Below are 17310 nucleotides of genomic sequence, written 5' to 3' on the forward strand. Positions count from 1 at the left end.
TGCAATGTATAATGTAGAGGTATACATGGAACAAACTCATAACTTAAAGTAACAAAATGCGGGACCATATTGTATTTATACATAATTTAGTGGATTATAAATAAGGATATTTAAGTTTTAAATGTTCCCCAATGTATAAATAATCGTGATTATAGGTATTGAAATTTTATCTAAATGACATTTTACTTGAAAGTTGAATAATTGATTTATTTAAATATTGCCTACCTATTTATAACAGTATTATGGTTACAAAACATTTTTTGTTTGAATTTAATAACATTTACTCCCATACTTTATGTTCATCATAAATAACCTTTGTCGCTTTCTAATGTTTAATGATTGAATTACTAAATGTTTGTTAACGTTTCATTAAAGCACAAAAAAATATAAACAATATTACAGTTCACGATCTAACGATGCGTGACGACCAAGGTTGCAGTTGACATGGATGGTGAGAATAGGATCATACTAAACGTCGGTGGTATCCGTTACGAGACCTACAAAGCCACATTGAAGAAAATACCAGCTACGAGGCTTAGCAGACTCACCGAAGCTTTAGCCAATTACGACCCTGTGCTCAACGAGTATTTTTTTGATAGGCATCCAGGCGTGTTTGCCCAAGTACTTAATTACTATAGGTAAATCGTATTTACAGCGTACTAATGGACATAATTCATGAACCGTTTGTTGATCGCGATTTTCTTCCAGGACGGGGAAACTTCATTATCCAACAAACGTTTGCGGGCCGCTTTTTGAGGACGAACTGGAGTTTTGGGGACTCGACTCAAATCAGGTAGAGCCCTGTTGCTGGTCTACTTACAGCATCCACAGAGACACTCAGGTAACCGCCACTAAATAATACAGTAATAAATATTTATAAAATGCATATATTTATAGGTACCTACTACCTACAATTAACATTATGCGCAAATCTATATTATATTATAATATTATTATAATAACGTAACTTTCAAACGGATGAAAATTAACAAAATAATACATCATACGTTTTTTTTTTTTAAATTTTGGCTGTCTTTCAAGAATATTTATTTACTCTGACCCATTATCTTATCGGGATATTATATTTTACGTATCATAACTAATAACGGACACAGCGACGTCGTGTAGTTACTGAATTACGACAATCGATTAGGCTTCATGTACACTCACTACGTGATCAGATTAAACCCATTACGGTACGATATAAGTTATTTGTGCATAACGGTAAAATGCTTTCGATAATCAAAGTTTTGAAAGTTTTACGCATCTATGTAAAGACAAGTCTGCGCAAAAAAATTGTACTTATAGGACCAAGTGATAGGGTTGATGGATAGTAAGTTTCGGTTTTCTGCGGCTGATTAATGACACACAAAACAGCACGCACGTGCGAGTGAGTGAGACTCGGTGCGCGAATGCGAATAGCGATGGGGTAACACGAGAGTATGTCACCCTTTTATATAAGAGAAAAGGATCCATTACGACGCAACGAGTGGGTACCACTTCGAAAAATTCAACAACCGAACTCAATATAATACGAACTTTTTTTCATTCTTTCGTTAATGTTTTCGAGTGCCTATACCAGCTATATTAACATTAATTCTGTCGGGAATGTTTTATTTTTGTTTTTATTTTTATTTCACTAAAACGAACGTTTGACGCAATTCCAGGCCACTCTTGCAATTCTCGACAAGCTGGATATCGACTCCGAGAAACCAAACGAGGAGGAAGTTGCCAGAATGTTTGGTTACGAGGAAGAATACTTGGCTGGAACTCTGAACCTTTGGCAGAGGACCAAGCCAAAACTATGGGCGCTCTTCAACGAACCGCATTCTTCGTTATCGGCCAAGGTAAGTGTGGTACGGACGATTATAAATATTAAAAATATTCATATAGAGGACATCACGTTTGCATATATATCTTATGAAACTGCGTCACAAATACGTTTAGTAGGTACTATGAGATCCAAAATAAGATTTCGTTTTTTTTTGACCTCACCTCCTAGGGGGTTTTATTTGTGGTTTGCTAAACAAAAATGTATTTTTCAATTTTTCGAATGATTTTAAATTGTTTCCATATGCCTTAAATGATTTAATAATTATGCTATTGATTTATATTTCATAATTAATTAAGAATGAGATTCCAAAATTAATTTCATTAACGTACAAAGTCATTCTCTAAATAATATTTTTATTACCTTGATCCATTTTACAAAAATTGAACCCCTTGAGAATAATAATTTTCATAAATAATGTTCAATATTGAATCTAAATGTTTTTGTATGTATCATAAATATAATGATATAAATTCAATTTATTTTTTAAAATACATTTGAAATAATCTAAATATAAATTAAAATTAAAATATCATTATAACGGCGTTTACATTGTAAATAAATTACAAATAAATAGATTAAAAAAAAAAAAAAGATTACATTTATAATAATTTATATAATATTTGCATGTATGATAATATTTATTTTATATATTATCATAATTACAATTTATTTGCTTGAAAAAGTTACGTATTATTAAAAAGGTAACAATTTAGTAGGTGGAAAGTAAAAATAGAGTTTAAATAATAATGCGGATGTTAAGGTTATGCGGACCTAAGGCCCTAGCACAACGAATTTTAGGTTCACTTGAATATTTAAATTACTGAGTTTATAAGAATATTCTATCATAAAATTTATTATAACATAATTGTGTATACAAATACAACAATATTTGAATCAAGCAAACCTACACTTACACGCCAATAAACTGATATTAAAGTTTAATATCTGATTTATTTAATTTATCAGTGTTATTCAAAAAGTACTCGTATTATCGATTGTTACAAAAACTATTGCAAAAATATATATTATATCTAACACAAAAATGTTTTGCTTAAACAAATAATGTAATTCATTGTAAACCGTTAAGTTATTCCGCATTATTTGCTAAGAATATACTTAATTTAGGTAGTTACGTTTGATATATTATAAATATATAATGAATATCTACAATTGTTTTATAAAAATTTTTATAACGTTTATGTTAAATTTAATACTCGTAAACAATCAAGGGTCCTTAAAAAGACGGTTTTGATTACGCACTTATTTGTGTTTTATACCTATATTATTATAATATATTAATATTTTTAAGTACCTACGACTATTGATATGCGCAATCGACTGTTTGAATTAATAACGTCGAATCGAACGGTACACGCTTGTACTGCAGTGTACGCTGATATATTATGTTTCTGTTGATATATTATTACGTACTACGCGTAGAACGATAAACATAAATAATTCTTTGTGCGATATTACACGTGAATAACATTACAGTTACACATGGACAATAAATTCGTTCCATATACGCATATATATACCATTTACATATGTGTGTGTGTGTGTGTGTGTGTGTGTACCTACTAACTCCAGCGATAGGGGTTTCTTACTAAATAATTGACGGAAGTATATTTGTCGCATTGAACTTCTATAATACAATTTGAATCGATTTACAAAATATATTGTCTGATTTGACATCACATAATATTCATACATAATATATTAAATAATATATTAATATTATTACCCATTCACCTATATAATATCGGCTATTTTACACAAAGTAAAATATTTTAAACAAAAAACTTTTATTGTTTGTATGTTTGGTCTTGCCTAGTATTAGTTTATTCGCCAACAACTCTAATTGATTTATTGAAATCATAGAACTATTGAAATCTACAAGACAAAAATGATATTATGAATATTAGACATTATTATAGTACGATATTATGTATTTTATACTATGGCAAGTCACGGGAACAGGACGATTTCGAAACATATTATAATACTTGGCTTCCTGCAATGCTCAATCCGAAATCACCGCAAAAGCCAAATCATAGGGTGGACACTGCAGCACAACCGCGAAAACCCATTTAGTTCAGTGTTCGGTTAATATATAATAAATAGTAAGCTCGTCGAAATATTTTATTCGAGGGTTGTCTCGTTAGCCGTTAATAAATCGACAGCGCACCGGCACAGTGGTGCAGTAGATTCGTGGATGCGTAAATAATTTGTGCGGCGTATAAAACTCGGGGTCTGTATGTTCCCGCATTAATCTAATAATATGTGTATATAGACACGTGTGTGTGTGTGTGTGTGTACGTCGTAGTATGGTATACGGCCGGTAACGGCACGCCCTCCGAAGTATTGTCCATATAATAATAATAATAATAATAATATAATGGTAGGTATAATATTAATCGATCTATAATGGATACGGTAAAACTGACTTCCGGTTTCGTATAGGCGGATACCGTGCAGCAGTGATTACTGTCTGAATAATACTAATAATAATAATTATTATTATTATACCGCGGACGCATCGAAATGGCAAGTTATAACAAATATTATATACACATATATATCGGGTACCTTATGCATTAGGTTCCCTCAACACACAGATTTAACTCAGATCAGCGATCAGTTGATTCAAGTAGATATTATTATATTTAAATAGTGAACATCGGTGGTCTGAAATTGACTCGGCTTAAGCCTAAATGCTTGGAGGGTTGCGAGGTTTATACTATATTATTAGCAGTTAATCATCTTAGTATACACATTATAAGGTCACACATACGGTTATTATGAAGTAATCCGTTAGGACATTGCGTATGTTTCAATCGGCTTTTCTTGTTATACACTAGGACAGGTTTAAAACTCTTTTTTATTGTAAATAATTTACTTACAGCTACCACATATCTATATATTATAAAATTATAGTGAGACCAGTAAAAGATTTCAAAAACATCATGAACATATTATTTGATCAAATAGTTATCAAAGTAAAAATATATTTAATTTATTTTTCTGATTGTCAATTACATAGACTGTTTAAAATAAAAACGAATTTCGTACTGTACATTTTATGAAATAAAAGTTTTTATGTGTATATCTGTTGTTTTCATCATTGAAATAATAAACTTTGAATATCCTTTTGTCAACTCATTTACACAATAATTTTGTGTTTGTAAAGAAATGAATTATGCATTTAAATTTCAATGACGCTAAAAAAAATAATAAATAAATAACAATCATAATAATAATAAATAAGGAAAACTAAGAGATGAAAAAAAAATGTCATTATTATTATTTATTACTTTTGCCATCTATACCTTGGAGCAGTTTTTTTAATTTCTCTAAAATGTCATTGATTTATATAGATTTTTATAAAAATATTGTTGTGTATATGTCATAAAAAAAAGAATGGTCCAGCCAAACATGTTATAGCTGACTCGAAAGGACATAAAATACAAAATAGAATAGATTTAATTTTTCTTTTGATGATTTGTATTATAGAGAAAACCCGATGAAACGTTTCTTCACTCGCATGTGTCTGAACGGACTGGATGTGATATTACCGTTGCGTGTTTTATTATGACGTATAAAAAGGTAACAAGGTAACTGTATGATCGGGATAATCAACGAAGTTATATGATTTTTTTTAATATTAGAATAAAGCTTACATATTGACTTTGTAATACATTTCAAGATGAATTTAAGAACCAAAGTTTTTCGTCGATTTGAATAGATTTTTAACGTAAATTTACTAGTTTAAAATGTTTAAATGTCTATAAATGGAGCAATTAGGTACAACGTTTATTATTATTCAACTTCTTAAAATATTATTCAGCAATATATTTACATATTTATATTATATGAAACTAAATTTGGCAGTGTCATATAAGGTAAAAAAAATATATTTGAAAGTTAAAATAAAACATAACTCACAGTAAATGTCAGAGATATTTTATTCGACTTACTGTCAAATTAGTGAAACCAATCCGTTAAAATTTACAGCTCAAATTGCATCCTAAAACGTGACTTTAAATATAACTGCACGTAAATCATTTAATACATTTACAACTAAACTTTGTGACAGTTGTTCAATAAAATTAAAACCTCAGCTGAAGGCCACTGCAGGTGTTTAATGGCTGCGCAATCGATAATATTTTAAATGATTAATTTTGTTTTTGAGCACTTTAATATGTAGTCACAATGGGTATTGTTTTAGTATGTTTTTGTTTTACTCTTTAAATATTCTGAACCGGGTGTTTTTTAATGTTTTCAATTCAACTGTTAAATAAGCAATATAATTGTCAATGATCTGTTGTCCTTTTTCTGATTAAATATTTGGAATAATTGTGTGCCGAAGCGTTCACTTAATTTTTTTTTTTCGTTATTCAAATATAAACGAATTGTTGCTATTGTCTATTATTTTACATAAACACATTTTAATAAAAAAATTTATAGATTAACGTCTTAAAGTTTTTAATTTTGCTTGGATTTGTATTTTTTAACTCTTTTAAACTATCTATTTGTATTTACTATTTTATTTGTTTAAATTATAATAAAATCTATATAAATCTTATAAAAAAATGTTTACTATCAATACTAAATATACTAAAATAATGTTTAAAACAAGCATATTGCAGTGCTTGTTGAGAGAACAGTGCCATTTACATGATAATACTCGTGTTTTTAAAGTTTTTTCTTCTCAAGACTATTATATTATATTTGTTTATACCAAAACATAATAATTTATAAATTGTATTAAAACGTCATGGTTTTAGTAAAAAAAAGGTGACTTTCTGACATTTTTTAGATCTAATTAATTTCAGGTCAGAAACGTAAATGAAAAGTTTATGTTGGGCATAATATTATAATAATAATATCACATGCTTTAACTCGAGTTGGCCGTGTAGACGCTTTGTCTAGTCGACATAACTTTGTACGTATACTTACTTACACATAAACACACACGCGCACGTAGACAAATCACACGCGCGCCATGATAAACGACTCGTTTTCACAGTATGTCAACTAGTCACAACTATCCGTTGATGACTTGAACAATTTGTCGGTTTATGTCTAAAACTAAACTACTTAACAGTACATCATATTAAAGTGTATACTGTTGAGTGTTTATAATAATATCGGTATTGTGCAGTACAAAAACATTAAATATTATAAATTAGTATACAATTTCATATTATTTGTTTGCATATAATAATTTGCTACAATGTCGTTATCTGCATGTGGTTCCGTTTAGCTATAATATAATGTTATTAAAAAATAAATAAATATTTTTTAAATTAATTTTCATCATAATTCGTATATCCTATTAACTGCCATAGTACACTCAATTTGATGCAGTATCTAAGATCTGATAACATTAAACGAGTGTTAGACAATAAGGTCACATGTCATCGAGATACAGTAAAAAGAGATATCTATCATCTCAAATCCCAATTAGAACAAACCCTATCCCAAACTAATAATAATAAATAATAATAATAAAATATAGTTACATAATATACTTTATACGTTGCTAGGGTTCTCAAAAGTAAAAATTACCCGTTTTCTATATATTATATAAACTTTAAAACAAAACTATTCACTAGGTATTTATTTGAGATATTATATCATAGTAAAAATGTGCAAAATATTTTCATAAAAATGTATCATCAGCCGCCAAAAGAAATATGAAAAAAAATTTCGAACGAGCAAAGACTGTAGTTGAAAGGTGTAAAAAGAGGATTTATCATTTCAAAATAAGGAATAAAATACATATATAGAAGAAAGTATATATTTATGTAACTACGTAAGAATGGCATTAGCTTTGAAATGATTCACATGGATATTTTGTTGTACGGACCCAATTTTCGAACATGGTTTTTGACGAGTGCATTAAAGTAATGAATGATTCAATTCTGTGTGTTTCACGTTAATGAGACATTATGCATTCAGAAATGTGTAAAAAAAAATGTATACAAAACGTCACTACAAAAAGATTTTTGTTTTTAAATTGGCATGATAGTCATCTACTCACCTGTGGTTGATTTGTGTTTAATCATTTGGTGGTATGAATAATTCAGTTAAGGAACCATAATATATTACACCACGTTTGGTTGAAAAAATACATTGCTTATGCATTTAGTCCCGAGAAATCATTGGTACATTAAATTATTCCTACCTATTTTCTTTTATATTTATTTTTTCCTAACTCTGGAAAAAGACTTATAAGTTCACAAAATTTAACGTAACATACAACGCAGCTGATCGAACTATTAAAGTTATAATAATGTAATTAAAAAAACTAGTTTAATGTACTAAAATAATCGTTCAGTGAAATATTTTATATCGACATAATAATATTATGTTATATATAATACATAAGATGATAAAATTTATCATCACCAACAAATTATGTAATGTTGACGGCTTTATTTATGTTATTTTTTTCTATTGCAGTAAAACATATTATTTCTTTTCACAAAATGGGTTTTGTCATTAAAATTATATTACATTATTATTATGCGTAGTGCGTACCTATGTATAATTTTCACGTGTATTTTTACACAACCAAAATACCAAATTTTTAATATTTTAGTACCTATATATTTAATAAGCATTGCATTATAAATTACCATCTAGATTCTAGAGCATAATAAACATTATATATTGTAAGAGTGGAAGCGTGTTTTATTAAATGAAACACAAAATTATGATTTTTTTTTTAATACTATATACGTACCTAAACACACATACAAAGTTCGCAGCTAAATACATTTTTAATGCATAAACATAATATCATACACATTTTAATGTATAATAAAATATTAATTGTAATGGTGATAAAACAACAACAATAAGTAAAGCAGATAAGACAATTCAATAATTATAAATGAAAAAAATTCGTTAAGGGATACCTTTTTAAATAACAGCAATGTAATGTTAAATAAAAAGTTAAATTAAATTTATTGTGATTGATTTAACTTACATTTCATGTTTTTACAATACATTTACGGTATTATTTTAAAATTATATCGATTATATTAAAAATTCAAGCACATATAACAAACTAACCAGAGACTTTTAAAGATAGTACCTACATAATATTTTAATGGATGAAAAATGCATATACCAAAAATTATCGTAATTATTCATTGCGAGGTCAATTTATATTATTTAATAAATTAGGTTTACCTTACCAAATTACGTGTCTATCAATAATCTAAATAATTAATTCAAATACATAATTAAACAGCACAGATTATTAATTCCTTCATTATCAAATACCTTAAATGAAAATACTAATTTAATCCACAGAAATCATACTTTGATGTATTATTTTAACAATAATTAATCAATTTTACTAGATACTATAAAATAAATCCCCGTCAATATTGTAGGTAAATTACATATTTAGGAAGTTGTGTATTAATTTCGGTATATTGCTGTATTTAAGGAGATGACAATTACATATATTTATTTCAGAGATGTGTAGGTATACTTGAAAACTTTATTAAATAATATTCTACAAACTCTTTTAAAAATAAAAAAGCAAATATAATATCTAAATTATTGGTTCTCGTGAATATGTGGGTTTTTTTTACATACAATATTTTGTACACATAACTCATAAGTCATAATGACATGTATATTCAACAACATAAAAAAACTAACATTAAAACAAACAGAATATCTTAAAAATATTTATTTTATATTGTTTAAAATATCGTTCTATTATTAATAATCTAATCATAACAACAACAAAAAATCTTGACCAAGCCAAATTATTTGAATCATTAAATAATTATTGTTCACAAATGTTGTAAAATAAAATGATTTATACGTATTATTATAATACCTATACCTAGTCGTCAGCCATCGGATGTACCGTTGGAGATGCCTAGTAAAGTTATATAAATTGATTCGAATAAATATTCAAACATCAAGACGAGTATTATATTACCGGTGGTTTATTTTTAATGTAATATGTGATATTGTTAATGGTAATGGGAAACTCGTATATAAATAATTGTTTTTTTCCATCCGGTATAATATATTTTATACGAATGAACCTTAAAATAAACAACCTAAATAAATCAAATTATTTTTACATTTTCATCTTATTATTGATATAATAATATTATTGTAGTTGTAAATCGAATTTTACTTCAAAATTTAATTATTTTCTCATAATATAATAATATAATGAAATTGAAAACGTTTGTTATAATATTAAAACATTGTATTCATTTTATACCCTGCCAAATAATAACTAAACGTCGACATAAAAATCGCCGTCAATGATAACTGTAATAATTTTGAAATGTTAAAATATATATTGCATATACGTAGTGGGTATGCTTTTGCGATCTGTACGTTCGTAAATACTACAAATTTATAACAATACAAAGGCGTAAACCCTTAAAACGTTTGAAAAACAAATTAATGTTTAGATAAAACTGACATATTTAATGGTTTGAATTTGGTAAATAACCCGGCGTAAACAGTCCTATCTAAAGACCAAAACACAGTCGGACAACACGCCTACGTGCCATTTATTAATTGAGGTTTGTTTTTATGCTCGTAATAAAATAATCCAGTGTTAAAAAAAAAACCTAATTTTTTATCAAGTTTTTCCGATGATGCACTTATATATTTTTTTTAATCAAATGTACGCACATAAAACGAATACTTACTTATAATATATTTTTTTAGATATTCCAACCAATAATAATTGAATGCAGGGATTTATACGGAACTGATGATGGTTTTCAATTTTCTATAATTGTTTTTACACGTAAAATAATATGTATTTAAACGAATTAACTATTAGGCAATAAAAACATTATCTAGACCGAAACGCAGATACTACGAGTGTACTATATAGTGTATTATTTTATACTTACACCGGACATGATTATTTTTTATTTAAATACTAGCTGTATAACCCCCCCCCCGAATTTGTCCGGAAATATATACGCAAACATAATGTTACGCGATATATCGATGTATTTTTTTTTTTTTGGCGTATCTCAATTCATTGGAAAATCGACATAGGTGTACCTATATCACTTTGTGAATTAATACGAAAAATATGGACAGTTATTTGCTTGTGGTGAATTTAATGTAACATTTAGTATATTTTCGAAAAATGTATCAAACTATTCTCCAAACATTTCTTAATATCTCAGAAAACAATCTCTAAAACTTTTATCAAAATTGGTTGAGTAGTTTATGAGTTTCTAAGTAACACACATACAGATATATATTTTTTGTTGCAAATTCCAATAATAAACAATTAAATAAAACTAATATCGTCCATTGATCAAAATTCGACCAGAAAATCAGTTTTATTTATAAAATAACACTCGAACTATCTTATTTTCTATTAAATAAACGGTTTAGTGTAGGAGTTGGTGCTTCTTGTTGTTTTAATCATAATATTATAATCGTCATGTTAGGTACCTATATTAGAAAAACAGATATTTCATATTTTAGTATTTAAATCTATATGAGCTATCATTGTTACCATGCGTAGGTAAACATTTTTTTAACAGACAATAATTAGCTGTTATTTTATTTTTATTATATAAATTGGTTAGGTTGCTATTTTTTATATTTTGTAATCCCAGCTTTGACATAAATATTAAAAAAATAATATTTTATTTTATCGTACAGATTGTTGTTTGGTATTAACGCAACTATTGTATTTATATTTTCGTATTTTAACAAAAAAAAAAATAATAAATAAATATTCTGTGACTTTACTTAACAATAACTTTTCAATAATATATATCTATTATTCCTCCACTATGTATATAGACAGAGTTATTGGTTCGAAAACAAATTGCTTGCGTATATAATATATAAATTATTGTCTTTTATTTAAAAAATCCCATTATGGTGTACGGTAGCTTGTCTAATCTGTACCAGTTTTTGTTTTTAATTTTATTTCTGCAACCAATAGTAACATTGAAATATGTAACATTTTTAAGCTATAGGGGTTGAAAAACGAAACAAAAAATACATTCCCAGTATTGAGGAATATGTGCGCAAATTTATTTTTGTAAAAAGTTTTTTTTTAAACAAATTGGTTCAGTAGTTTCCAAATTAATAATCCTCATAATATAAAACGTAAACATTTTTTTTATGTTCAAAAATATTAAAATTTGTCTATTATTAAATAAGCATTTTGTTTTTAAAATTTAAAAATGTATTGTATTTTCTTAGACATTTTCTGGTTCATTCATAATAAAATAATAACTCCGTTTATATGTTATATAAATAATAGACATATGTGTATAGGTAAAGTAAACATGTATATTAGTTGATCCCGAACTTAATACGATAATTTAAGTATTCCCGATTGAATTTCGATTGAATTATGCGTGGAATAACATGACGAAAGTCATTAGCCGGAACAGTCAGGAATTCTCTATTAAACCTAAATGTGTTTACCAGTATTATTATTATTAATGTACTAATAAATAATGCATTAATATATAATATTATAATGATAACTCATAAAATCGTTTTTCAAGTAGATGCCATCGTCATATTACTTAACAGTTTAATATCTACAAATAGACTTTTAATTAATATTGATAATAGGTTGGTATTTAATATTATACACAAAATATCGTAAACGAATCACAATTATTAAGATATAATAAGATAGCTCCATCGACCATCTTCATAATTTGTACAGAAGAAATAAAACAATTATTTATACTTTGTTATAGAACCTTCTAAGACAAGAATCTAATAATATAATCTTTATTCTGTATGTGATAGCAAATATTAGTAAATTAAGATAATAATTTAATTTTGTTTCCAACTATTTAAATTAAATTCCTAAAGTTTTTGAATACTTGGAGTTTTCTGGTGACGTACCTACTATTTTAAATATATTTTTAATCATAAGACTTTAACTTTAAAAATTAAATTAAAATGTAATTGAAACAAATGTTATTTAAGTTTGAAAAAGTTGTATTGTGCTTAAGGATTGAAATAAAAGGAAACCGTTTATTTATTACTTTCAAACTCGAAATCGGACAAATAATATAACAAATAATTCAATGAAAAATAATTGAAGATGTCCGATTATTAAACTCACTTCTTTATATTTTGAGTAAAAACCGGCTTTTGTCGAAAAGTAAAGTTTTCCAGTTGTCACACCCTTCAACTGATGCTCAAAAAGAGATTGTTACATAAAATTTGTAATCACTTCACGTGATGACCGGGCTGGTAATTATTATATATGAAAAGCGAATCGTAGTTATAGAACTCGAGAGATATAAATGCGGACGCGGAGTAGTAGGAACCCATAATAAAATAATAAATCATGAATTATGATAAATTATTAAATTAGGCATTGACCGCTGGAGTTTGTGAAACTGAGATTATTTTAGACCCAATTCAGATATTATTCTATGGAATAATATACTCTTTGATGCAACTATGGAGGCTTGGATGAGATGACCAAGTACCCTTCTCAATTTCAATTTTAGACAGACATTTTTCATCATTAAAACGTATTTAAAAAAATTCCGTACAATTCGTAGTTTTACAATTGGAAATAAAAAAAAAAAATTATAAAATATCTACAATTATTAATTGTATTGAATTATAAAATACATTTCGCAAATAACGAAATTACGTGTTTTATCAGTAATTAAGATGAAACAAAATAATAACATACGGGCAATGTACAGATATTATATACAGAGTTTGCTAAATAATGTTAATCTTAACAATTTATAGGAATACAAAAAAATTATAAATTTAAATATGTATAGGTATAGTATACCTAATATTTTAATTCTGCATTCAGTTGTTTTTGAATACACCGTAAACAATAAAACAATGTAACTGGTCACACTACACGTGGATAATTGAAATCAATCAACAGAAGCGTAAAATTATAAGATACCATAAATTATGTTGGTTTTTTATGTATACACAATTTAAATAAAAATGTTTGAATACGTGTCTTTTAGTAGGAAAAACGGACTGAATTGTTGACGCTTTTTATATTAATACGCCAGTGGTATGTATGTGTAATGTGTAAGAGTATTTTATAAAATTATTTTATATAAACATATTATAATTTATATGTCAAACAAATAATATAATTTTTTTTTCATTTATAACTGTATTTAAATACAATTTGGGGGTAGGTATGGAAATCAGAGTCAATAGATTAATATATTATGTTAATGTAATGCACGACATTATAAATTCATAATAATATATTTGTAAATTTATTCAAAATGATTATTGGTCCAATTATAGGTATTATTTAGTGTAACATTACGAAATGTTTAACGTTTGATCGTCTGTGGATATTTTTAAATAAACGTCTTTTAAATTATTTGTTAAAGAAAAACCCAATACTCGTATCAAATATTCTTGTAATATTAAAAATACTTTATTCAATACAGCTGCTGTGGTTATTTAATATTTTAATTTAGCGAAAATAATATAATAATAATTTTATTATCTGTCATATTATATGTCAATATGGTTGAATACAGTGAGTGATTGATAGAATAATCGAAATTATTGTTAAAAATCTAATGTATGCATTGTCATAACAAACTAATAATACTATTATGCTTGAAATTAACTTGAATTTAAAAGGCACCCGAGAGAATTCACTTAGCATTTCTTGAAAGAGTTGAACAATGCTCAAATGGTAACGTATCACAATGTGATTATATTAACATTAATTAATATAATATTGGCAATATAATACTAATATGATATTTAGTTTATATATCTAATAATAATTATTTTGTATTACATAATTGTACGTAGTAAGTCTGTGTTATGTAGTTTGGTAGCAATTATTACATTAAAATGTCAGAAACAATCACATGAAATATTTACGATATTAAAATGAGTTTTTATATCACAACGTAAGTCTCACTCAGAGAAGAAATAATAATAATTTATAAAAATCATTAATGTAATTTTTTTTTTATTATTCTGAATTAGTGAACCATATTATTGTAATAATTTTGATTTCTTTGTATATCGACATAATATTAACAGGATTGCGTGCATTATAAAATAGGTACTACTTTCATTATTATTTTTCGAAACTTAATTGCAATACTATACACGTTAATAATATATTCCAATAGTAATTAAAATATCTAAATTATGTATTTCCTTTTGGAATAGACTACCACGAGAAAAACACTCTAAGGTTAGGTTGTTTTCGGTGTTATACAACTGCACGATTAAGCTATAAAAAATCCATATAAAAAATACACGTAGATATATCGTATTTTTCAGGACTAAAAATTTGTATTCGTTATGTATCTAATTGTATTATTATATTATTATACTACGTATTTCAACACTTTATCCATTAAATTTTTTTTTTTTTTGTAAGCATTAAATTATTAATTCAGTTGAACTAGAACAATATTTTTGGAGTTCGTACAGTGACTGAACAATTTTGTATTTTAATAAACTCTGTTGTCGTAAAAACATATAGACATACAGTATGTGTACTGGTCATACTATAGAAAGTGAAAAAGTGATAAACATATATGGTGCGTGTTAGTCGGAAAATATAGTTTTTGCAGGATGAATTATGTGAACTTTTCTTAGTATTCTGAAAAACGAAATGTCGGTTTTTATTAGATACATCCTGTATTATTAAATAATATAAACACGTATTTTTATTTTTGCACTTTCATATTATTATCATAGACAGTAACGAAATTGGAAGACGGTTCAAGGGAGAAAACTTAATACTGTGAGCCACTGGATAATATTTTAAAATCTCAAATGTCTAAATAATTCGACTAACATTATGAATAATTTTTATATTACATTAATATCACAATAATAATATTTCTTACACATTCACACATTAAAAATATAACAAAAATTATGTTTGTTATTTATGCATAATTATTATTATTTTTTTTTTTTCATTTTTTTTTACCCCTATCAACATATTTAATATAGGTTTTTTGGGGGGTGGTGTAGAAAAATAATCCTTCTCGTTGGCGTTACGTGGACCCGATTCAAAGAAAATTCAATACAATCTAATATTAAGCTGATGGAATTTAATATTATGTACTTTTTCCAGAGATACAAACAATGACAATAAACATTTTACATTATATATTATACATTTCAATATAATGGTATACATAATACCAATATTAATAATATAATATTACTTAAATATAAATTACACTTCAATAAAGTTTTGTCACACACAAAAAAAACACATGTTTTTATTTTTAAACTATTCACAGTGATTTAACAATATGACATACCCTATTTTTCCTTTAATTATGCTGATTTATAAAATGTTTAAGTATCCTTAAGATAATATTTTAAATACTTTATAGATAATAGTTCTAAAAAATTATTTTATGAAATTTTAAGATAGGTTACTTATAGTATTTATTAAACTCTGCTAACAAATTTTATTGATTATACAATTTTGATAAATGAATATTAATTATTATAATCATCACAACCATACTTTGTAAACCTATTATAATACAACTTCTTTAGTAGGTTAAGTTATATAATTTTCTAAAATTGTTTATTCAAATTTTGGTTGGAATACATAAATATTTTCAATAAAAAATCACCTGCTTAACAATTTATTGGAATCAAAGATGATTCTTATTTTAAAAATAGAAGTTTATATCATGATACTCATTAAATGGTTCACAAAACATAAGTATTTAAAAATAAGATCATTAAGTATATTCAATAAGTATACTCCAAACATTCAAAATTTAAATAGGTTCATTATAACACGAAAAATGGGGGGATCATGCCTGATAAATCACCCTGCACTGTTTATAACTAGAAAGTTTAAATCAATGCTCGGGAATAGTATAAATGTGTCTTTTGGTATACTTTTGTTTACTGTGTACATAATGTATAAATCCACGTAAAAGTATAATATATATGGCTGAAAATATATTTTAACCATTGGGAACCGCGTACGATAAATAAAGTGTAATAGCTTCGCACACGATTTACTACTCAATGCCTTATTATTATCAAATAATTTATTGTTTCATTGATTTATTGGCATACGCCGTTAAACTTGTTCTATGATATTATGTAGTTAGATTGATATTATTTTTAAGTACACAAATTAATTACTATTATGTTAGCAAAAGTAATTTATAAATTGTATCTGGAATGTTGAAAATGTCACCGAAATAGTGAAAAGGTCACATTTAAATATTGTGCCATATCCTTATAGATAAGTACACATTGCAGTATTATAAGTATATCATTTTACTGTTGTTAAGTTTTTATAAAACTTTTCAAATTGGAATAAAATATTATTATAATATATTATGTATAAATATCGAAAATGTATAAATCTAATATTATATTATAACTAATTGTATTACTCAGCGTTGACCAAAAAAGATCGATCTGTTTTAAATATTATTTTAATTTCTAAAAAA

The 17310-nt window shown here is 26.2% G+C and overlaps 1 protein-coding gene across 4 annotated transcripts in view; it reads left to right on the forward strand.

Moving 5' to 3' along the window:
- Positions 1 to 17310, forward strand: part of LOC132929817 (potassium voltage-gated channel protein Shaw-like) — a 188092-nt gene that overhangs the window by 124575 nt on the left and 46207 nt on the right. For 3 of the 4 annotated variants that reach the window (XM_060995400.1, XM_060995401.1, XM_060995402.1), the window contains 3 exons: positions 403 to 638; positions 709 to 841; positions 1668 to 1856. In XM_060995400.1, the coding sequence (XP_060851383.1) occupies positions 445 to 638; positions 709 to 841; positions 1668 to 1856 (516 nt within the window). In that variant the 5' untranslated portion in view covers positions 403 to 444. The remainder of the gene's footprint in view (positions 1 to 402; positions 639 to 708; positions 842 to 1667; positions 1857 to 17310) is intronic. The other variant, XM_060995403.1, reaches the window with a different exon arrangement.

The sequence above is a fragment of the Rhopalosiphum padi genome, chromosome 4, assembly GCF_020882245.1.
Source record: "Rhopalosiphum padi isolate XX-2018 chromosome 4, ASM2088224v1, whole genome shotgun sequence".
Lineage (NCBI taxonomy): Eukaryota > Metazoa > Arthropoda > Insecta > Hemiptera > Aphididae > Rhopalosiphum > Rhopalosiphum padi.